This window comes from Notechis scutatus, chromosome 1 (genome assembly GCF_049901735.1).
Source record: "Notechis scutatus isolate UNSWTSFEM ecotype Mainland chromosome 1, rNotScu1.2, whole genome shotgun sequence".
In the NCBI taxonomy this organism is placed as follows: Eukaryota; Metazoa; Chordata; class Lepidosauria; order Squamata; family Elapidae; genus Notechis; species Notechis scutatus.
Window position 1 is genome coordinate 164,499,556 of NC_142009.1, and position 25,060 is coordinate 164,524,615.

General features: G+C 37.6%; 1 protein-coding gene across 1 annotated transcript in view; it reads left to right on the plus strand.

Moving 5' to 3' along the window:
• BARD1 (BRCA1 associated RING domain 1) overlaps nucleotides 1–25,060 on the plus strand; it is a 39,255-nt gene that overhangs the window by 9,491 nt on the left and 4,704 nt on the right. The window contains exons 4-8 of the mRNA XM_026673155.2: nucleotides 3,125–4,077; nucleotides 15,595–15,675; nucleotides 16,199–16,371; nucleotides 18,430–18,535; nucleotides 24,045–24,180. Of these exons, the coding sequence (XP_026528940.2) occupies nucleotides 3,125–4,077; nucleotides 15,595–15,675; nucleotides 16,199–16,371; nucleotides 18,430–18,535; nucleotides 24,045–24,180 (1,449 nt within the window). The remainder of the gene's footprint in view (nucleotides 1–3,124; nucleotides 4,078–15,594; nucleotides 15,676–16,198; nucleotides 16,372–18,429; nucleotides 18,536–24,044; nucleotides 24,181–25,060) is intronic.

Genomic DNA, 25,060 nt, shown 5'->3' on the forward strand with positions numbered 1-25,060 from the left:
GTAACAAAAACTTGATGGAAATCATGTTTGGAAAAAAAGTAGAGCCTCTCATTTTCTATTAATTACTTGATTGCAGGAAATACGACTTCAGCAATAGAGTGGTCAATGTCTGGAATACTCTACCCGACTCTGTAGTTTCTTCCCCAAACCCCAAAAACTTTAACCTTAGACTGTCTACTATTGACCTCACCCCTTTCCTAAGAGGCCTGTAGGGGCGTGCATAAGCGCACCAACGTGCCTACCGTCCCTGTCCTATTGTTTCTCTTATTCTTTTATTTTTCTTATATGTACCCATTTCATGTATTCACAACTATGTATACATTTATACTTATTATCTTGTAAACAATTGGCAAATCAAATAAATAAATAAATAAAATAAATCATCCTGGACCTTGAGCTTTGGTTTTAAGCATGTATTCCAAAAAGGCTTAATTCAAAGACATCGAGAAATAAATATTCCATATTCTTGGCTGCTTCTGAACAGCTAACTCCAAAAGATTCTTCTGAGACAGATCAAACCATACTTTCTTGATATAATACTTTATGGAGCTAAATGTGTATCATTATAATAGATAGATACAAAAATTTTGACCTCAATCTTCAAAACTTCTTTCCATTTGCATTGTGCAACAGCTTAATAACTAAATATACTGTAATTTGTCACTTCAGGCAATAAAATTGAATCCATTAGCACAAAGTTTATCCTTAAAAAATCTTTTTTCCCCCTTGATAAGGGGAAAATTGCAGCCTAGTTTCTCTAGATTATTATGGTGTTTGAATAGCATCATGCAGTATTATTAATATATTTAATATACAGGTTCATGTAATGGAGCCTAAAATTATGATCATAAGTCATTGTTAAGGTGATCACTACACAACAATGGTCAACTTTTATACCTTTTTTGCAGGAGTTATTAAGCAAACCCATTTTATCCAGTAGGCATTTTTTGCCAGAAACTGGAAGTAAATGCTAGTTTCAGGCAAAAAAATAATGACCATAGGAACCATAAGTGGCGATAAATGTGGGCTGATTGCCAAGTACCCAAATTGCAATCATAACTGTGTTGGGGTGGCCATTGGAATTTCAAAAACAGGTTGTAAGTAGCTTGGAAATAACCCTTGTAACTTTGTATGTTGGCTAGGTGATCAGTTGGTGGTTGAGGACTGTCTGTAATATTAATTCATTAACATACAGGCTCTGCATTTGGTTCATTTTGTTGGGGAATGACAATATTTGCTTTCAATTACAGGCAGTTAAAAATAAAGTTGACAGCATCTCCCTTCCTATTTTCTGGATATGAATATTTATATCCAGGTAAATATTTTGCAATTGCAGTAATTTTGATGAGGGTAAATAAATAATATGAGGAGTAAATGTCACCTGTAGAGTGTTTGTTTCTAAGCTTGTTGGCAACCTGGCTTCACAGATTGTGTTGCTACAATGGAAGGTTACTTAAACTTTTTCTAGTGATAGAACAATCTTGTTCTTTTTCTGTTTTTTTCTACCCATAACTTCCAGCCAGTTCTTTCATAGGCCTAACTAAAAGTACCAATGAAATTTTTCAACATTAATTGGTCATTATTGCCTTAGGCTATATTAATAACTTATCCTTGCAACTTGCTTTATCAAGAAATATGACATTTGCATTAAGTCTAATATATTAAATTTCATGTAGGATGTTATGAAAGTTACTACTTGATGCCCTATGTTCTATTAATTTACTCTGCAAATTTAGTTGCACATACTGCCGTTGAGACTCAAATCACAGAGATTTTCACCCATTAAAATAAAATACCTACAATAGAAAATAAGATTTTAATAAAAGTTGTTGAGTACAAATTCATTAAGAGAAGCCAAGGGCCTTTGTAATTTGATTATAGTGATTTTGATCTTTCTTTTAAATTGAATATTTATACATTTATTCCTCTGGTTATAGATTAACTTGTTAATAAAATATCCTAAAATATATATAACTGGGATTTTAATGCAGAGTGGTGTAAGTAATGTTAAATTCAGTTAGTCTCAATGGATTCAAATTTTTAAAATAATTGCATATTTCAATTTGCATACCATGTCCCAGTATGCTAAGTAACTAAAACTTTCCATAGTATAATGTCCTTGTCTTTCACTTTTTAAAGAAAGTTTTGCATTAGGCAAGATACTTTATATAGTGTTTGAACTTCTATAATTTATAGCAATGGATGCATTGTTTGTAAATCCATTTGACTTTTCAGTATTTCTACACAAAGAAGACCTAAGATGTGATCTGTTCTCCACACAAGTCCTAAAACTAGATAGAGAGAACATGTATTATGAATGTTCAAAAGTGACATTGAGACAGATGTGCATAGTATTGTAGATATCATGGGGGCTATTGCATTTATAATTTTGGGCAAATTGAGTGAAAGAAGTGACTGACAGCATATGAGATGCATAAAATACTGGAAGCTACAGAATATCCCTGGAAGAATTGCATAATATGGTGAGTTACAACTGAACAGAGTATAGTATAACACATTCTATATATGAGTCCTCTACTGAAATGCTTAATGGGTGCATTCACAGTTAAAGCAGTGGTCTTTACAGCTCACCAGATGACTATGGCTATACAGGTGTAGCGAGATATTTTCTTTAGGCCTGCTCTGTAGGTAAAGAATGTTTCTACCACTGAACAACTCTATGCTGCTTTGATCTTTGTTTTGAGGCAAATCTTAGTTTAACATAATGGCAACATGTTTTCTGCAAATCTGAAAGTAATTTTCAGGAGGAGGAAGAACTGGATGTACTGTACTGTACTGTAACCATAATACTCATCTCTATAGTGTTGAATTGTGATATAAGTTTGCATGGAAACTAGCGCTCTATATATGTGGAACTCTTCTGACTTTTTTGTAGAATTTTTGATCAGATATTATACTCAAACATGATAGGAAACTGGAGAAATTAGAAGAAAATGTTTATGTACAAAAAGCCTGACAGATTTTTGGAATGGAAAAAGCATTTCATCATGACTGCAGCCTTAAGTGAAACAGTGCAGATACAAATAATACCACCAGTAAGAGGTAATATTGTTATAGTGTACATAAAACTAAATATTTTTCCTCCCTTCTGTTTCCTTGTCAGATCCTGAAAATAACTTGTCTGCTTTGGGAAAGAAAGTTGAAGAGGCAGAAACTAAAAAGAAACAAATCAAAATGTGTTTCAGTCCTCACAGTAGGAAGCTGAAATTCACCCTGAAGACAAGCCCAAAGAAATTAGAGCAGCTGAAGGAATCAGTCAAGGACAGCGGGTCTTGTAACTTAACCTCCATCTATGACTTTGTTTCTTCACCTCCTCATGAGAAGCCTTTCAGAGAGGAACAAACACATCAGCAGAAATATAAGAAGAAGCTAAGAAAAAATACTTTAAAAGACTTCAGCAAACAGGGGGATATGTTCGGAGGCCAACAGGAAAACTCCAGTGAAAGGTATAAAGTAGGCCTAAATGAAAGCAAAGATCCAATCCCCAGTTCTGGCTCAAAAAATACCCCAGTGCTGAGGCTGATAACCGGGACAGAGCTTACAGAGAATGCAGGTGAACTCTCCACAAGCAATGTTAGACCTGTGAAACCTAAAGAGAAGAGTAGCAATTGCAACTTTTCTCTTATGCCTAATGTTTTTGTGGGAGATCTGACTTCTGAAGAGTGGCTTTCTTTGTCAAAGGAAACAAAAAAGTTAAAGTGTGACAGGCAGTTTGCTGGCTCTCCCATTTCTTTGCCCAAGAGTCACAAAATGAAAAAGGGGACTATCCAACAGAAGTCACGATTGCTGAAAAAGGCCTCAGAGCAGTTGCCTGGGAATTCTGTGGCGGCCTTTCCCCTCAGGGACTGTGCAGCTTCTTCCCCATCTCTGCCATTGCCTGGAATCACATCACCACTAAGGAATTTGGAAGACTTTGTATGTGCCAGTGACCCAGAACTTCCAAAAGTGTCTAGAAATTGTGCTGAAAAGGAGATGTTCCTCAAGAAATTTCCCAAAAACTTATCAGCCAAGAGAAACCATAAAGGGGAATCTTTACTCCATACTGCTTCTATTGAGGTAAACTAACCCCTGGAATATTTTTTTCTCAGTAATATAACAATTTTTCTATTTCTCTATAGAGTAAGAGTATAGAAGAGTAAGATATTTCTAAACCATTAAGTTCATATAATAGTCTACATCTTCTGTTTTCCAGAGATACTGCATTATAGTGTATGCTTTCTTTTGCTGTTTTGTGGATATTGTAGTCATGAAAAGAAATGCTCTTCAACATTGGGAATGCATGTAAGAATGTTTCAGTCATTAGAAGAGAGATGCTTATTATTCCTGTGTGTTGTAAAAATGTGTATAATCTTGGGTGAGTGTATATAGAAGCAACCCTAATTAAAATGTTCAAATTCCTGAAGGCAGAAGATTGGGGACTAATCTGTCCTCAGGGAGTACATGATACCAAAATATTAATGAAAAGGATGTCTTTTGTTCTCCCTTGGCTTTTGTCTGTTGTTCCAATAAGCATTATAAGTCCGGGAGAATGCCAAATTGTATATCAATCGCCTCAATTTGAAAAAATAAAAATGGAGCATTTTCAAGATTATCAAACCTTACAAAATATTGCCATATTTGCTATTTTATGAAATTTTAAGTAAAATTGTGCAGTTGTGCTCAGGGTATGAAAATATTGTTGGTCCCTTAAATGCTGCATCTAGTATAGCTTCAGTGGTGGGATTCATTTTTTTTTACTACCGGTTCTGTGGGCATAGCTTGGTGGGCGTGGCAGGGGAAAGATACTGTATAATCTCCAGGAAGAGGTGGCATTTGCCAGTTCTCCGAACTACTCAAAATTTCCGCTACCGGTTCTCCAGAACCGGTCAGAACCTGCTGAATACCACGTCTGTATAGCTTGCTATAGTATAACTGATTTTACTGGAATTTTTTAACTCCAGCAATGAAGTATCCACAACTCTGGGATGTCCCAAAAGTGCTTTTCCAAAAGGCAGCTGAACTTTCTTGGTTTTTCCCTGAAAACGTTTCGCTTCTTATCCAAGAAGCTTGCCTTTTGGAAAAGCACTTTTGGGACAACAAGACCTGGAAGACTGAGAATCTCCATAGATAATCACCACCATACAAATTTGTTTCTTCAAAGTACCTAGTGGACTCCTCTGTCTGTCTGAGCTACTTTTCTTCCTGTCACTGGAACACTTGATGGAGATCCTACTTCAGATGCCTATGTGTTTTCTTCCAGGGGGAGGATATGAAATCAATTGTTCAACTCCAATGGCAGGGACAATCATCGTGGTTTTTTTTAATCTTCTGAATGACACGTTGCCATCAATCTTCCTATTGGGCTTCATTTTTCTTTGTAGTTGTTTTTTGCTTGCTGCATTTAGTTTGAAAACAGATTTCTGCCTTTCCGAGGTATTCCTTACTTTCATGGGTGAGACTCAAGAGTGGCTAGAACTTTCTCCTCCAGAATCTGATCAGTTTACACTAGGTGCAGGTGTAATCTTGGATAGGAATACAAACATAGTACACCTTCGTTTTGTTTTGCGCAAGCAACTTGATTCTTTGGAATTCTAAAGCCCTTTCTCATGGGATTTTTAGAAGTGAAATTCAAGGAACCAATTTCCTCAAATTGCAAGGTGTTTTCTGGGGACCAGTTGCACAATGAAATGAAATTCCTTCCTCCTACTTCTTTCCAAAAAGGGATTGGGGTGACTCCAAATAAAGCTGTGGTTGTGCCTCCTATAAATCCTTTTCTCAGTCATGCAGATATTGCCAAACCAAGTTAAAAATTCCAAGACTGTTATACTAGCCTAAATAAGCGAATTAAAGGGGTTCTGTCTGCACATGTATAAACCAGATGGGACCAGCATCTGGAAATGGACATGATTACTTTAGCAATTTTGAAGATTTTAATAGCCCTAATCTTAAATCAGCCAAAATGAGTCCAGCTAAATTGATAGGCTGGTGAATCTTGCCTTCAGATGGGGAGTTCTTAGGATTTTTGTTTCTTTGCGTCTACTTCCCACTGGATATTTGTTGGAAATTAATTACAGCTGCCCTTAGTCTAAGTATCTTGTCTAAAGGGAGTTTAAATGTGATAGGAATTCATTCTTCTCTCTTTAGTCTTTTCTGGATTCCCTTGTTAGCCTGTCCTTGCTGGTAGACTGATCAAGAATTTCTGCTAGCATATCACTGGTGAAATTGGCATGTAGTTTCTTTTTGTATAATTGATTTTATTATCAGATTTTACCATGTGTGACTCCTTGTTAGACACACGACAATAACATCAATTAACAATTGTTGAGGCTGCCAGAAGAGCAAGAACCAGAACTTTGTATCTCCCTTAGCACCTAAAGCAGCAAAAGAGGAAGTAGAGAAGAAGACCCCTTGTGAATTCCTTAATTTTTTAAAATAACCTTTTCTTTGTGAAAATGGAAACAAAAATGGGTATAAGTATACAGTACATATTTGTACAGTATTTGTATTTTATTTATTACATTTAATATGCCACCCATCTCATTTGTTGGAGCAACTCTGGGCTACTTGAAAATGGTAAAAAGATAAACAAAAAAGTTAAAATTAGTAAGGATTAAATAGAGGCTAAAAGCTAAGGAGACAGACAATAATGGGAATGGAATTTTCTTTCGTATCCTATCAAGCACCTCTAGCACAGAGCATCCCCATCAGGGCCCCAAGCCACCTGGCAGAGCCAAATTTTAAGACCCTTCCGGAAGACCATTTTATGCAGCTATTCCAACTTTATATGATCCAGATTGCTAATTTTAATTTCTTTTTGTGGTATATGTCTTTGTAAGCCTTTTAGCCTATTTTGATTGAAGATTGCCAACCTTTTTTGTCTTCATGAACTGATATTGTCAATTTAATTTTGAATATTTGAATACTAATTCTCCTGTGCTGGTTAATGACCGCAATAAATTTAAGTAAGATTTTATTAATGGTCACCTTTTTACCATGTGTGACTCCTGATTAATTTCTTAATTTTTTAAAAAATAACCTTTTACTTGTGAAAATGGAAAAGAAAAAATGCCAGAGACTAATTTTAAAGCACAATAAACTCTTTTATGAGGGATGATGATGGTGATGATTTCTATCAACCTATATATCCCATCCTAGTAATTGTAGGCAGTATACAAACTAAAGTCTAAAAAAGCAAGTAGACACAGACTTAATAAAAAGAAAAATCTTTTAGGGAAAGACACTGTCTTGAAAAGTCTGGAATTAGCTAAAAGGAAACGTTTCCTGTTTCGTCCTATTTCCCACCCAGCCATGGATTGTTCTATTTGGATTGCACTATTAAATAGCTGCAGCTATTTTCTGAATTTCGTATCCAATTAAACTTGTCAGTGTAATAGAAACTATCTCATGGGAGAGTAAATGGAAATTACATTTAATTCTTCTGGGACTTCATTAATTATCAGATAAATCTATACTGTTTTCATTACTATGTAGGGCTTAATACACCAAACTTAATGAAAATTAAATGAGTTCAACTTTTGGATTGTTTAAGAGAATCCGTTAAAAGCATTTAAAATTAAATATGTCGGTGTATTTCAGATCAATCTAAACTGAAATTGCAGGGTTGTCTTTCCTATTTTACAACTTTGACATTCATAGTAAATATCCTAAAAGCACTTTGGTTCTGAAAAATGATTCCAAAGTTCGATGAGTTTACAGTTGAACTGCATTAATAAATTGAAACAAATGTAGCCATTTGTTTGGTTAACTGGAATCCATGTTTTTTATTACTCATTAAAAGTAAAATGAAAGCCAAAATCTCTGTTCTTGCAAACATGTCATGCACTCCTGATTTTCTGCAAAAAATTCCTCTACTTTGTGTAAGTGTACATAAATGCATACAAAGCTTATTTTTCATATGGATACCTTGAATGGGATCATGGGGCAACCGTACCAAAAGTTAGTTGTAAAATATTCTAAAACCAGGCAAAGCAAAATATCATATGGATAAAGTTACTGCTAACATGTTTAACTAGACTTGTTGATTTACAAATTAAAAAAAGTAGTAAACAGCTTTTGCAAAATGATTGATCATTTTGCTTTTCAGTTTCAGGCTTCTTTATAATGATTCACAAAGGCTGGGTGTCTTATAATAGCTCATTTAATGAGGTGGACCGGTTGCTTTCGTGCTGTGGAGACAATAATTTGGTCCTTAACACCAATAAGACCAAGGAGCTTATAGTGGACTATAGAAGGAATAGATCAGACATCCAGCCCTTGCTTATCAATGGAGACCGAGTGGAGCAAGTGTCCAGTTTTAAGTTTCTGAGTGTTATCATAAAAGAGGACTTGACCTGGGGTGCTCACATTGCAGCACTGGTCAACAGGGCCCAGCAGAGATCATACTACCTGAGACTTCTCAGGAAACAACAACTGAATGAAAAACTGCTGGTGACCTTATACCGCTGCACCATTGAGAGTATTTTAACTTACTGCACCAGTGTATGATTTGCCAATTGGACAGTGGCAGATAGGACAGCATTCCAGAGGATCATTGGTTGCCCTCTCCCCTCTTTGAAAGAGCTTTATAGTTCCCGCTGCCTTAAGAAAGTTCAAAACATTCTTAAAGATCCATCTCATCTTGGGTACCCTTTGTTTGACTATTACCATCTGGCAGATAGAACAGGATAATAAAAACAAGGACAAATAGCTGAAAAACAGCTTCTATCCCAATGTTAGTTGGGACAGTTGTTAATATTGCAATATTGGGTTTGTTAGGGTTTTGGGAATTAACCCCTAGCAGAGTATTGCAGCAGTAGTCAAGCCAGGCAGCCAAAGGAGAGCGGAAGGGCCCCAGAGTATACACACACTGAAACACAAACACTGTTTGTAGTTTAAATAGTTTTTAATCCAGTTAGAGTTTAAGCATTGTCATTCAGTCCATTAAGTCATTCACAATATTTCCATCCAGTAAGACTCACTAGTATAGTCCAATTTAAGAGTCCTTGCAATATCTTTATCAGCCGATAAAGATATCTTCTCCTCCTCCGGTTTCACTCTTCAGAGAAACAAACGCTGGATATTCAGTAGAATTACGCAGTAATCAGCAAACAGTAGCAAACAATAACAGTTCAGTCACAGGCACTCACAGTCAGTAATCTCAGTTAGTCGCAGCAAGACACAGTTAGTCGCAGCAGCACACAGTTACAGTTACAGACAGCAGTTACAGACAGTCAGTAATCACAGTTAGTCGCAGCAGCACACAGTAACAGTTACAGCCAGTAACAGACAGTCAGCTTTCCAGCTTCTAATGCTTCCTTATATTGTAACTTCTAACCGCACCCTTAATCGGCTAATTGCCTGCTGCATTGTGCTTAAAGTGATAAGCACTTAAACCATGATATCTAAGTTTTATATATTTATTCACCCAAACCATATTTGGTATCAATGTTATACCTAACATACTCCCCTTTTGGGTGAAATAAATATATAATACCTTTACAATCTTATCCCATATTTTTCACAACTCTCCTGGTGCTTACTGGCACCTTGGGCTTTAGTAAAATTATCAGCTAAATTGTCCTCCGACATACAGTACTCTAGCTGAATCATCTTACTTCTTACAGATTGTCTCACGTTTAGGTATCTTAGATCTGTATGCTTGCTCCTTGTTTTTACTCCAATATTTGTGGCCATTTGAATTGCTGCCTGATTATCTTCATGTATAATTATAGGATAATCTACAGTTATACCTATATCTATTAACATTTGTTTATACATTATTAACTCTGTACATAACAATGATAAACAGGAGAATTCTGCCTCCATAGTAGACAAACTTATATGCTGTTGTCTAATTGACTTCCAGCCTATTAATGTATTACCCAGCATTATGGCTGTTCCTGAAGTCGACTTTCTAGTGTCTCTTTCTGATGCAAAGCTAGCATCTGCATAAGCACACAGAATTAAATCACCCTTTGGTTCTAAATACAATGAATAATTCATTGTCTTTTAAGATATCTTAATATCCTCTTAGCTGCATTCCAGTGTCTTTCACATGGTGCAGAATTGAATCTAGCCAACTGATTCACGCAGTACGATATATCTGGTCTAGACCAATTACTAATATAACTCAAACTACCAATTAAAGATTGATAAATCACCTTATCAAACTCCGGGCTTTGTTCATCAGTGTTGCTAAACTCCTGACTCATTGGAGTCTTAGCTGGCTTACAAAGCTCCATCTTGTAATCTTTTAGTAATTTGCTTATCTTATCTTCCTGAGATATCTTAAAACCTTTCCTTGTTTTCTTTATATTCAAACCGAGATACTTCTTTATCTCCCCTAATTGCTTGATCTTTATTCTCTTTCCTAATGATGTTATTATTTTATTTGCTTCATCATTAGATTCAGTTATCAATGCAATATCATCTGTGAATAGTAATAATAATGATACTTTCCCATTTATCTCCCTCTTAAACAGACATGGATCGGCTAAACCAGCTTTAAATCCTATATTGTCTAGTTCCTTTACAATATACTGGTTCCATTCATAGCCTGATTGTTTAAGACCATAAAGGCTTTTCTTTAACAACCAACAATCATTATTATTCTTACTTTCACTTTTAATACCAACAGGTTTTTCATATAAATAATATGTTTTAATGGGGCGTGCAAGTAAGCAGTTTCCACATCTAAATGGTTAACTATATAGTTTTTACTAGCTGCCCACACTAAAGCTGCCCTCAAGGTTGCTGCCTTAAGACCAGGTGCAAACACCTCATCATAGTCATTAGCATTCTGCCTAAAACCTTGGGCTACTAACCTTGCCTTATGGATTAAATTACCATCTTTATCTATTTTTACCTTAAATATCCATTTGCAGCCAATGGATTTCTTTCCTACAGGTAATTTGGCATTTTCATACACCTTCATATCACTTAATGAATTCAGTTCCTTATTCATTGCTGCATACCATTTTTCTTTTTCCTTACTAGGATACTTTTTAATTTCTTCTACAGAATTAGGAACTTCATTAATCTGGCACACTGTGTTAGCCTGGTACCTATCAGGCGGTCTAGATATACGTGTAGTTCTTCTGGGAATTACAGGGCTTACAGGAGGACTTTGTTGAACTATTACCTGTTCATCTTCCTCATCCTGTTCAGCTATTGAGTCTGTTTCTTCCTTTATGGGCACTATTTCATCCTGTATTTGTCTCTTTACTTTATTTTTAAAGTTACAGGGATAACTAATGGGATTTCTATAGGATTCAATAATTACATCTTTATTGGCATCCTGTTCTAATTTCTCCCATCCTTCATGTTCTAGAAATTGGGCACTAGCACTACATAACACTTTAGATGTGCCTTTCTCCCAAAATCTATATGCCCTATGGTTTGCCTGATAACCAACGAAGAAAAATCTTTTAGCTCTATGTTGCCCTTTTTTTCTGAGTTGTGCAGGAATATGCACCCATGCTGGTGCACCAAATGTGTGCAGGTAACTTAGATCAGGTTTCCTGCCATGCCACCTGGTAAATGGAATTTCACCTGTCGTTGTATTAACAACGTTGTTCAATATGTTATTAGCACACATTGTAGCCTCCCCACAAAGAATCAGGTAACCCAGAATCATTTAACATTGTTCTAACCATTGCCTGTAGTGTTTGGCCTCTTCTTTCAATAAAAGCGTTATGTTCTGGCCTGTATGGAGCAGACTTCTTATGCTCTATTCCAGCTACTTTAAGTCTGTTCTGGAATTTGTTATTAATAAATTCCGTACCATTATCTGTCACCAGGGTTATCAGTTGTCGTTTAGACTTTCTTTCAGCAAACCTAAGCCAATTGAAAAAATGTTGATATGTTTCAGTTTTGCTTTTCATTAAATAGCAAAACCCATATCTAGAATAATGATCCATAATGCTCAGTATATATCTAGCACCTCCCATACTGGGTTTCTTTGGACCTATTATGTCTGCAAATACTACTTCTAAAGGTTCTTTTGTTTTGAAACCATTTAGCCTATTTGCAGGCAATACTTTGCTTTTATCTTCACAGCAAACATTACAACGTAAATATTTATCACAAGGTTTTAACCTTATTCCTTCAGATAACTCAACTGTACGTTTTAGCATTTTAAAATTTACATGCCCCAAACGCCTATGCAATAAATGGATACATTCATCATGAGGCTTTATATTATTAAATACAGTTTGAGCCTCCCCTTTCTTACTATTATCTAAGACATATAATGTTCCATTTAAAGCTGCAGTTACCCTTTTGTTATCTTTTTTCAATTATGCAATTATTATCCTTAAAAGTAATTACATAACCTAATTTATCTAATACCCTTACTGAAAGCAAATTAAACTTTAGTTGCGGTACATACAACATTTTTATATCCTGGTTTATGTACGGACAACGTGCAAAACCTTGACCTTTAGCTTTCAGGTTCCAGCCATTTGCAAGTGATATATGTTGAGAACTTGTAGACATTTTTATAAATTTTGTCTTATCTCTTGTGATGCAGTGGGATGCGCCACTGTCAACCACCCATAAATTATTCTTCACATCAGAGTTGCTAAACGTGGCTAGTTCAAATGCTTTCTTTGGCTTTTTACATTCTGGCTTTTTCTCTTTTGCAGAATCTTGCCAAATGTCCTCTGCCTCCACAATTAAAACACTTTTTAATTGTGTATGCTATCGAAGATAAATTCTCTTCTTCCAGGTGCTTTACTTTGCTTTGCTGGTTTCTTTCAAGCTTTGAAGATAATTTCTCTTCTTTCTTATCTTCTCTCAGCTCGTCACGCTCACGCCTTCTTCTGGCTTCTTCTAGTAGCCTGCCTGTAATCTCGGTTAATGAGAGGCTTTCTTTTGGCAATACCTCCAACGAAGTCACATAGTCATCATAGCTTTGATCTAATGAAGATAATATTATGTAAACTTGTTGCAGTTCATTAAATATAAGCTCTTTTTCTTGCAAATCTTGAAAAATGCTCTTCATACAGTTTAAATGAACTAACATATCTCCATTCCTCTGAAGATGCGTTGAAAAAGCTTCCGTGTAAGATTTATATGTGCTCCTACACTGTCCCGAACATAAATCTTCCTGAGGTTCTCCCAGCAGTTTGCAGCATTTTCTTCTCCACGAATATGGACAAGCTGCTGATCACAGAGAGTCAGTCCTATGATACATAAAGCCTGCTCATTCTTCAGTTTAAAGTCTTGTAACTTTTCGTTATCATCATCATTAGCAGGATCCCAGCTACTCACATCTGGTGGGTTTGCTATAATGTCCCACAAACCTTCTCTCGTAGAAGTAAACTACATTTCATTGACCATGAAACATAGTTTGTTCCATCCAGCCTGGATATCATGGACAGTTGTGACAAATTTACTTGTGCCATTACTCTTCAGATATTTTGACTATTTTAAACTAATTAAAACAGTTTGTTTTTACAGTAATGTGCAACTCACACCAACTCTCTCTGCTATATCCTGGTTAGTTAGACTATGCTGCTGGGCCCATAACCAATGTTAGGGTTTTGGGAATTAACCCTAGCAGAGTATTGCAGCAGTAGTCAAGCCAGGCAGCCAAAGGAGCGGAGGGCCCCAGAGTATACACACACTGAAACACAAACACTGTTTGTAGTTTAAATAGTTTTAATCCAGTTAGAGTTTAAGCATTGTCATTCAGTCCATTAAGTCATTCACAATATTTCCATCCAGTAAGACTCACTAGTATAGTCCAATTTAAGAGTCCTGCAATATCTTTGTCAGCCGATAAAGATATCTTCTCCTCCTCCGGTTTCACTCTTCAGAGAAACAAGCGCTGGATATTCAGTAGAATTGCGCAGTAATCAGCAAACAGTAGCAAACAATAACGTTCAGTCACTAGCATTACTGACTGTGAGTGCCTGTGACTGAACTGTTCTTGTTTGCTACTGTTTGCTGATTTACTGCGTAAAGTCTACTGAATATCCAGCGTTTGTTTCTCTGGAGAGTGAAACCGGAGGAGGAGAAGATATCTTTATCGGCTGATAAAGATATTGCAAGGACTCTTAACTTGTACTATACTAGTGAGTCTTACTGATGGAAATACTGTGAATGACTTAATGGACTGAATGACAATGTTTAAACTCTAACTGGATTAAAAACTATTTAAACTACAAACAGTGTTTGTGTTCAGTGTGTGTATACTCTGGGGCCCTTCCACTCTCATGCTTGGCTTCCTGGCTTGACTACTGCTGCAATACTCTGCTAGGGGTTAATTCCAAAACCCTAACAGGGTTTTCAATTCAATTGTATAGAATGTGAAGGATGTGTGTTTGTGTTTTATTTTTATAGTTATACGAGTTGCAATGACAAAGTAAATAACTAATTTCAGTGATTGTCAAAGTTACAACAGCACTGAAAAAAAAGTGACTTATGACCATTTTTCACATTTACAACTATTGCATCATCCCTATGGTCACATGATCAAAATTCAGACACTTGGTAACTGACTCATATTTATGAAGGCTGCAGTGTCCCAGGGTCATGTGATCATCTTTTGTGACCTGACAAGCAAAGTGAATGAGAAAGTCAGATTCACTTAAAATGTGTTACTAATTTAACTGCAGTTGGTTCACTTATTTGTGGCAAGAGAGGTCATAAAATTGGGCAAAATTCATTTAACAAATGTCTCACTTAGCAAACATTTTGGGATTAATTGTGTTTGTAAGTTTAGGACTACCTGTACATTCATTTTTACCATAGAAATTCTCCCCAATAATGATAATCATAGCGTTCCCCTCTTTACCTGTCCTTCATTTCACTTCATACTTTCACATAGCTATTTCGAAATAACGTACAATTATCATCGTCCATATTAATCTTGATAATACCCAGATATTTTACTTTGTGAAGTGCATATCAATTGCACCCATTTAATAAATGTTTCTGAGCTTAATGAGGGGTCAGGATAGAAATAAGCATAATAATAAATAAGGGATAATTTAGCAAGAGCGTAATGCATATATTTGCTTTAATAATTGCTAGTCTTGGGAGAGGACAAGTAACTGTTACCAGGTAGACTGAATTCCGAGTGGAGGCGGTCCTATGGTTGAAAATCAACACCAGTTGAATGGGTTAGTTCTGCCACAGGTCTGTTAGCATGATTACAATTAATTTGAGTAATCATATTTTTATCATTTTATGGTACACAATTTTTATCCTAAACTTGCATTCTTTTACTGTCATTTTTTAAATTTATAGAATATTTCAGGCATTTTTCATAATGAAGAAGAAATTAATTTTAAAAGAGGAGTAAGAAGGGGCTGTAACAATTGTATAGTTCTCTAGATGAGGGAAATAAATAAAATCAGAATATCAATTAACTATAATATATATTTACCATTTAATATAAAGGGTGATTTTTAAAAATTTGTATTTCTAAAAAACTTCCATGTTTTATTTTATTCTGTTGGATATTTGATTCCCTCTTACCTTACTGATCTTCCTATTTTTTTAATTTGAGTTTATAGATCTTCAATAAACTTAAATTGTTTGTTAAAGTTTAATAAACTTCAATGCTTTTTCATTTCCCTTTTCTAGGGTAATCTTTCTGCTGTTGAATGCTTGTTGAAAAAAGGAGCTGATCCCAACATTAAAGACTATGCTGGTTGGACCCCACTGGTAATTTAAATGCTTCATTCCTTCCATTCTTCCTTTGTTCTTTATATCACTCTTGTAGAGACTATGTGATACAGGGGGTGATTTAGATGAACTCTTTCTCAGCTTGCCCTGAAAAAGGAAAAAAACTTCTTTTGTTTTAATAAGCTCAAATACTTTTGAGATCCTCTTTCTCTTGCTTTTCCTGTTATATTGTTTCTGAATAAAGATAGTTTCTTTCTTCAGGTGAATTTCTATTGCATTTTCAGATGCAAGAGAAATGGATTTTAAAAGTCTAAACAGAATCTGGAAATTGGTAAAATACATTATAGATAGTTATTTTGTGTTCATTTTTTCCTGCCAGATACTGTTAAGTTAACATAAGCTTTTTCCTTTGCTCATAGTGAAGATCCTGTAAGCTATCTCGGAGTCAGTCTTGGTTGCAATAAATAAAATTCATTTTCCTGCTTTATCAAGCTTCAGTTTTTAATTGAGCTCATTCTTATTCTGTCATTTCTATATTGGTTTTCCCCCATTCAACATTTAGCATGAAGCCTGTAATCATGGACATAAGCAGATAGTTGAATTATTGATAAGACATGGGGCACTGCTGGATGTGACTGGGTATGAGAATGATATGCCACTTCACGATGCTGTCAAGAATGGACATATAGAAATAGTGGAACTGCTGCTTCTGCATGGAGCTTCTCGAGACGTAGTGTGAGTAATTACTGTTCCCTTCCCCCTACCCCACACTCAATCCCACTTCAGGACAGAGGAGCGTGCGCTGGAAATGCGTGTTCAGGATGATGTCAGAGCATACCTTCTGACCCTCTCTGATGCCCAGCCCACAACTCTCCGTGCCCCTCCAAGCCCAGCTTGCTGAGGAGCGGGGGGGGGGCAGTCCTGATGCCTCTGATGCCCCCTCCCCCCATGGCCCTAGTCATCACTGCCCGGCTTCCTCAAAGGCGTGCGTTTCAAAGCCGGCAGCTTGTGTCTGGAGGTGCCGAACAGTGGGACAGCTGCGAGAGCTGACCCAGACCTCTCCACTGTCCAACTTGCCAATGGGGGCGTTTCTGTTAGATCAGCCACACACCCCCGCCGCTGGGCTTTTGTTCTCAGTGCTTGGCTGGGGGAGAGCAGCGCTTCCCCACACCGCCCCTTCTTTCTCTTGGCCCCACCAATGAGGGAAGAAGGCCAGGCTTGGGGGATGGCCCCCACCCCGCAAGATCTGCCCCCGCCATTCTCTCCCAGCCCTCTTTTCTGGTGGCAACAGCAAATGTACGACGAAAGCGGAATGCTGGTTGCCATGCAAAGGCAAATACAAGGGTTCCTCCCTCCTACACTAAGGCTCCACTCATCACCACCGCCATGACAGGGCGACAGTTCTTTCATCCCTCTGCTGTGACAGGGCCACAGGGAGCCACAGCAGAGGGGCGAAAGAGCTGCATGCAGCTCCGGAGCTGTGGGTTGTCGACACCTGCTCTAGAAAAAGTACAGAGAAGAGCAGCCATGATGATTAGGGGTCTGGACACTAAAACATATGAAGAATGGTTACAGGAACTGGGCATGGCTAGTCTAGTGAAGAGAAGGACCAGGGGAGACATGATAGCAGTCTTCCAATATTTGAGGGGCTGCCACAGAGAGGAAGGGGTCAAGCTATTTTCTAAAGCACCTGTAGGCCAGACAAGGATAAACTGATCAAGGGGAGATTCAACCTAGAAATAAGGAGAAATTTTCTGACAGTGAGAACAATCAACCAATGGAACAGCTTGCCTTTGGAAGTTGTGGGAGTTTCATCACTGGAGGCTTTCAAGAAGAGAAGCCATTTGTCAGAAATGGTGTAGGGTCTCCTGTTTGGGCAGGGGTTTGGACTAGATGACCTACAAGGTCCCTTCCAACTCTGTTAATCTAACCTGTATTAAAAATATTGAACTTTATTCTATTATTTTCAATCTACTGAGCAAATGTGAGTTAGGAAAATGAAGGGACAACACTGTGTTTGATGGAAACTTTGTAAACAAATATTTTCTTGCAAATAAGCTGCAAAAATACGTGCAAAAAAAAGCAGGCATGGCCATGATAAGAGGAAAGAAAGACTTTAATTCATTATAACATTCTTAACTAATCAGCTCTACTGATTTGGGCATTACTGGTAGTCCTTGACTTACAACCACAATCAAGCCTCAAATCTCTTGCTAACCGAGACAGTTAAGTGAGTTTTGCCCCATTTTATGACTTTTCTTGGCTCAATTGTTAGTGAATCTCTGCAGTTGTCAAGTTAGTAACACAGTTGTTAAATGACTCTGGGTTTCCCATTGCTTCTCAGAAGGTCACAAGAAGTGACCCTGGGACACATGCCAGTTGCCAAGCACCTGAATTTTAATCACGTGACCTCGGGGATGCTTCAATGATTGTTACTATGAAAAATGGTCATAAGTCACTTTTTGTAATTTTGAATGGTCACTAAACAAATGGTTATAAGTCGAAGACTAACTGTACAGCATGTTGAAAATTCTGGTCAGTGCATAATATGAGATCACTAAAAGGACCTGCTTAGTTAAAAGTGAACAATTTCAATGTGTTGCCTCCTTTTTTATATTTCTTTGCTGTTCTTTATCCATCTGTCATAAGTGTTAGTGGTTTAATTGTTTTTTTATGCAATTTTTCTTGTAAATATTTGGAGACCATAAAAATCCTGTAGTGCAGTTATAATTAGATGATTGGTAACCTAGTCTCATTCCTTGTTTACTTAAAATCTACCTTTCCTTTTACTAGTAATATATTTGGTCACAAACCTGTGGATTATGCTGAAACAGAAGAAATGAAATTGCTTCTAATGCAACCAAGAAAGAATGATTCTTCAATTATACAGTATGCAGAAGTATGTATTCTTTTCTTTGTTTAACTATAGTTTGGAATAATATAAAGCTAGCCTTGTTAAGTGAGGGCAATGTATAATTCTCAACAATATTATTTGTAATACTTCTCACTATTTTATCAAAGTAACAAAGTCATAAGAAATAAATTATAAGTTAAGAAAAACTTTTCTTTTCTTTTCTTTTTCTTCTCAACTTTTCTTTTATGTGATCTTATGTAACCATAATCATAGAGAGCCATTGCCTGATCAAAGGAACTAATTAATTTTGGCTCTCCCATGCAAGTAAATAAGCAGAGCATAACAAAATAATGTAGCAAAAATACAATAATAATATTATAAAATGAAGTAATAAAAAGAGTGTTAGGCATAAGAAAGTTAAAGCAAGATATAGCTAGATTTACAACTAAGAACTTAAGTATTTTTCTAAGTTTACAAGAGGGCAAAGTAGCAATCCGACTAACATTTGGAAACACAACTTTGAAAAATTAGTTCAGTTCAAGGCATGAGGCCTTGAGTTTACCTACCATCAATAATTTGGCCTGGATCTATAAATGAGGCAGTGGAAATAATAATAAACACCATAACATCTGGCAATTGACCAACCCCACAAGGAGAGAGACATGATATAACGGTATTTAAAAAGATCTTCCCTTGAGATAGTCTAAGGTCATGATTTGTGGGCGAAGGGATGTAGAAGACTTTCAGTGAGGAACTGATAATATTAATCAGGTACTAAGAGAAGTTTCTATGTCTTAAATGGTGATGTTACCAAAATTAAAATTTGGATGACTCTACTGTAGTGATATCTTTATTGGCATTTCTTTTGGAAAGCCTCACTCTAATATTTTCTCAGTTCCAAGAGATGAGTAGGTGATAGGGAATACATTTAGGATGGATGACAAAGGTTTGGTCAACTGATTCCAACTGTGTAATGAAGCAAAGAGAGTTTGGCAAAGTGGGATTCTGGAAAGTTTTTAAGTTCTTATAATAGCCACACAAGATCCATTCTAGCAATGATGGAAGGTAGTCTTTTCTTCAGCCTTAGATAAGGAGTGGGGGTGCTCTGGAGGAGGCCTAAAATTAGACAGCCTTGTGTGACTCCTTTCTCCAAATAAATAGGATCTTACAAGGACCCTTGTGGGACTATTATTACTCTAGCTGAAATGTCAGTATGTAATTCAGTTATTAATTTGAGACGTCACCTATTGATGTCTTGTCAGATGCAAAAATGTTACTGTGTACATTCAGATAACATATTTACATAATAGTATGAAAAAAAATACATTGTGAATAACATAATCCTTAATATTATGCATAATAAGTACTAAAACTAAAGATGCATCATTTCAACCGTTTGAAGATGTTTTGTTTTTCTGAAGATACAATAAAGCTGTACCCTAATTGGCTATATTATCTACCAGTTGAATTGCTGTGGGAATAAATCGGTTTTTCAGAATCTCATGGAAAAATTACTCTATATAGCTATTGAAGATGTCTTAAGCAACAAAAAATGGCTTTGGTCATGAGAATTAAGAATGCAAGTTTCTGAGTAAGGAAATTGTGAACTAGATGTCTCCAAAGAAGTAGAAGTGACACTCTGACAGGCCAGCAATGAGCCCAGTCAAAAGGAACTTCTCCAGATAAAGAAGCAGATGAGTTACTTGTGTTCTGGACAGCAGCTCCTCATGAGGAGACTGCAGAATAGCAATTTCCCTTGGGATTAATGCCAAGAGATAAGGAAAGCCATCAAGTTCTCAACTGTGGTATGGACTTTATGGGCAGTAGGTTTGTTGAACCTCACATTGTAAACAATACATTTGAAACAGTGATGGGATTAAAAATTTTTTTACTACCGGTTCTGTGGGCGTAGCTTGGTGGGCGTGGTTAGGTGGGTGTGGCCATGTGATTGGATGGGTGTGGCTTTTTTTGGCAGCCACTCCCACCCGGTTTTGAGGTCTTCTGGGCCTCAGAGGAGCCTGTGGGGGGAGGGTGGTTTTGCTCCCAAAAGGCTCCTCTGGAACTCAGGAAGAAAAAAAACAGAGCATGGTAGGGGCACACAGCACCCCTCCATGCTCCATTTTGGGACCTTCCTGGCCTCAGAAGAGCTTCTAAGGGGGGCGTTTTTGCTCTCAGAAGGCTCCTCTGGGGCTCAGAAAGAAAAAAACAGACCATGGGAGGGGCATGCAGCACCCCTCCATGCTCCGTTTTGGGATCTTCCTTGTCTCAGAAGAGCCTCTAGGAGGGGCATTTTTGTTCCTAGAAGGCTCCTCTGGGGCTCAGGAAGGGAAAAAATGGAGGGGGGGGGCTGAGCCCCTCTCTCCATTTTTTGCCTTCCTGGGCCTCAGCAAGGGGAATCCTGGCACAGCTGATCGTATGAACCGCTGATTGTTGGGAGGGGGGGAAAAAGAAAGAAATACCTTAAGGGGCAAGCATCAGGCGGGCAGGGTGAGCAAGCATCGGGCAGGCAGGGCAAGCGAGCCAGCGGAGACCGGGAGACTGAGTTGGGGGCATGGCCAGCCAAAACTTACTACCGGTTCGGCGACCCATGCCAAATCCTTGCTACCGGTTCACCTGATGCGGTGCGAGCCGGCTGAATACCACCACTGATTTGAAATGTAAAGTTGAAAGAGCTTTTCAAATAATGAGTTTAAAAAGCTACCTTGTGAATTAACCTTTCTTCCAGTACAAAAGTAAAATGAACCAACAGCTTAAATATTTTTTTAAATTGAAGTAAATAGCAATTTAATCTAAAAAAGTTACAGGTGAATTAACCAAACAACTTTGGAATATTAGGACTTTTGCTAACTGTTTTGGGAAATAATTAAACCAAACAGTACCTTTATGGGTATGTAAACTGTTTAGTCTGTAATAGAAATTTGAGATTTTCCAATTTTAGAAATGAAACATTAAGCACTAGACAATAAAAGAAGGAGAGAGAAACCTATATTTTGTGGAATCTACAAAATGACACACAATGCTATAACATTTTGAAAGATTTTGGGAGATTTTAAAGGAATGGGTTCAGAAACTACAATATCAGCAGCAATGCTTGCTTTTATGGATGTATTATTTAACAAAAGATTTTAAAGAAGAAATGGAAGACATGAAAGAGAGTATTTTGTAAGACTGACAAGATAAAACAGGCATGATATTCTTCCGATTAAAATCGGAATTCCGATTTTTTTGGGAATCGCCCCCTCCTTTCCCCCCACCCCTTCTTCTCCTCCTTCCCCTCCCCTCGGAGGCCCCGAGTCAGGAGTTGCTGGCGTGGCTCCGCGCGGCTCCAGTCCCGCGTTGCCTCAGGAAGGGAAAGGCAAAAGGAAGAGCCGCGGCGGCGCTTTGCAACGGCAGCAGCGGCTCCTGGTTTTGCCTTTCCCTTCCCGAGGTAACGCGGGACTGGAGCTGTGCCGGCGGTAGCAACTCCTGACAGCCCCAGCCGGATACCTGAGCGGAGCCCGGGCGGTGCGAGCGGAGGCCGCTGAGCGGCAGGAAAAGGGAGCTGGGCCAGCCACAGACCAGCCTCCGTGCAACACGCCGCCGCCCGGCCCTGGCGAGGGAAGGTAGCGGGCGCTCCCCGGGCGCGCGGCGGGGGGTCTCTTTTGGCCGGCCCCGATTTTTTTTTCAGAGTGGAATATCATGCCTGATAAAAGAGGTAAACAAATATTATCTGATGCAGATACACTGAAAAATAAATTCTGAATTATAAGACAGAGATGACAGGCGTAACTTTATTATTGGATTTACAAATGAGGGTTGATAAAAAAAACTTGAAGAAACCTTTGAGATGAAAGAAAGAAAGATAAAATTGAAGGGAGATCAAATCCTACAACAGTTTCTGAATGAATTAAAGGACTAAGATACAGAATCTTAAGTAAACTACAAAGTCAATTTGTTTAATTGGATTAAAATAAGACATATTTTTATAAAATTCTGAGAACCTTTTACAAACTTCTTGCAGACATCTGAACTGAAATATTAACTGTTCATGAATTTATGAATGGGCAAGGGATGGTTATGGGAAGAAGTGATCCATGTATGTAACTTTCGTGGAAGATGGAGAAATGTTACATTTGTTATACATGTGATGAATATTGGAATTCATTTCTTTAAATAATGCTTTTTTAAAACTTTTTCTTTGCACATTTTCTTTTTTCTATTTTTTCTCTCAATTTGTATTTTGTTAAAATCCTTAATAAAAAGTTATATATTGATATAAACATAAATGGCTTTGATAATCACAAAGGGCTTCTGGTCCTATTAAAAGATAAAGGGAAACCTTTACCTTTTAATAGGCCAGAAGCATTTTGTGTCTGGCTCTAGAGCACAGAGCTCATCTACCTTTCTTGGTCAAGGGAGGCAATGTTGTCCGAAGATGATTTCCATAGTCATGTGGCCAGCATGACTATATGCCAAAGGTGCACAGAACACTGTTACCTTCCCACGAAAGTGGTACCTATTAATCTACTCACATTTTGCATGCTTTCAAACTGCTAGGTGGGCATGAACTGGGACACATTCCTGCCCACCTATTGTGGGCAGCTGGCAGCAGAGTTGGACAACAAGGAGTTCGGGGAGGAACCTGGGCCAGTCCTGGAGACTGAGGAGACTCAGATGAGGGATCTGTGTCAGAGGCAGAGATGGGGCTAGGGCAGGTTAGCAGTCATCAGCTGCCTTTGGGCTCAGACAGCAGTGAGGCAGGGGAGCAGCTGGAAATGGTTCCCAGCCTGCGCATGCACAGAGCTGCCAAAAGGAAAGAACAATTATGAACTTAGGGTCGACGTGGGAGTAAGGCCACAGGTGGATGATGAATGGCCCCTCTCATAAGGTTTAAAAGGGGAGCAAAAGGGGAGGGGGCTTTTGCAGGAAACAATTCGTTTGTTCGTTCCATCATTGTGAAGATCTGTCTGTGCATTCTGGAGACTCTGTGCTAAGCCCTTCCTTGTCAGCTCTGCATTTGGAAATATTAACCGGGCAGCTTTCCAAGATAGATAAGGTTTGAGCTCCTAATTATACCCTTGAGAGACTGTTTGCCAGGCCATTGGCTGAATGTGAATGCAAGAAATTCACATTCGTTTAATAAAAGGTGTTTGGTCAGGACAAGGAGTTTGCCTAGTGCTTTTGGGGGAAGCCTAGGACAGAACACCACCTATCACTGATGATGTTGCCTAGTTTATGTAATAAAACATCAGCAAGAAAACAAGCAAGCTCAGAGAGCATCAATGACCCCTCATGCCAACCCAGAGGTACAAATATTCTCCTTTATTAGTACTGGGGCAAGTAATGTGGAGGTTCAGTCTTGAGCCCAGGCTGTCAGCTGTCTAGCTGACAAACTCAAATACATTTCATCTACTTTTAATTATGTCCAGAAATTATATCAAAAATTATGCTTATTTTGAAATAGTTCTTTATTATGTAATAGAAATGTTGAGTAAATTTGAGTTTACTATTTTTTTAAAAGGAAGAAAGAAATATAGGCTGTTGGGAATTTAATAGCTCTCTCTTTTGTCTTTAGTGCAAAAACCTAAATTACTGTAAAAAAGGACCTGTTGTTCTCCTTGGGAGTGGTCTTGATCCAGATCAACAGCTGATGTTAAGCAAATTGGCCACAATTTTGAAGGTTACAGTATGTACAGATTTTAACAATTCTGGTAAGTTGTTAGATTTATTTAATATAATAATACTTTATTGTTTAGCCATAAGGCTATACAAGATACAGAATTATATTATATAATAAGACAAGGATAGCAAAATACAGTAAAAGGCAAAACTAAAAGGAAATACAAATTGTATTTCTGGGTCACCTCTCATAATTTGGGGAATGTACTGTTTTGTTCACATAAAGAGCCAAATTATGCATATATGGGTTCTGAATGCACATGAAATATATTGTATTAATGTTTAGATCTCAATAGGCCATTTGTTTAAAATGTGATCTAAGATATTGATCTCTATCTTTTTTACACAATTGGCATTCAAATAATGTATGAACTATGTCTTCTGCATCTGGAATTCCACCAATACATGTACATTTATCATGAGGAACTTGGTTAAACCTTCCATATTTAACAATTATGTTCAGTTACTCAAATCATTGAGCAAGGACCCTCCTGTATCCAAGCCATTTTTGGAAGAAAGTAAAGGACTGCCTCCGCTTTAGTTCCGTCCACCCACCAGGTCAGCCTTTTTCATCATCTGCCACCAACTCTGCCCACTGCTGTGCCCGCGGGCACAGCAGTGGGCAGAGTTGGTGGCAGATGATGAAAAAGGGCCCTTCTTTTGGCTGCTGGCCAGGGCTTTCTTTCACAAAGAATATTACTGCCTTTAAAAAAGGCATACTCTTGAATCTGTCACTGATGCAGCTTTGCATGTAACATTTTTTATGTTAGTTTGGAAGTTTCAATCAGTTTCAAATAAATGAACTGGATTGCATAATATGATCTTATTAGGATAATGTTTTGTGGCTCTACTGTCTTCCATCCTCATTTTGGGTACAATTCAAGGTTTTTATGCTGACTTTTAGAGACTTGA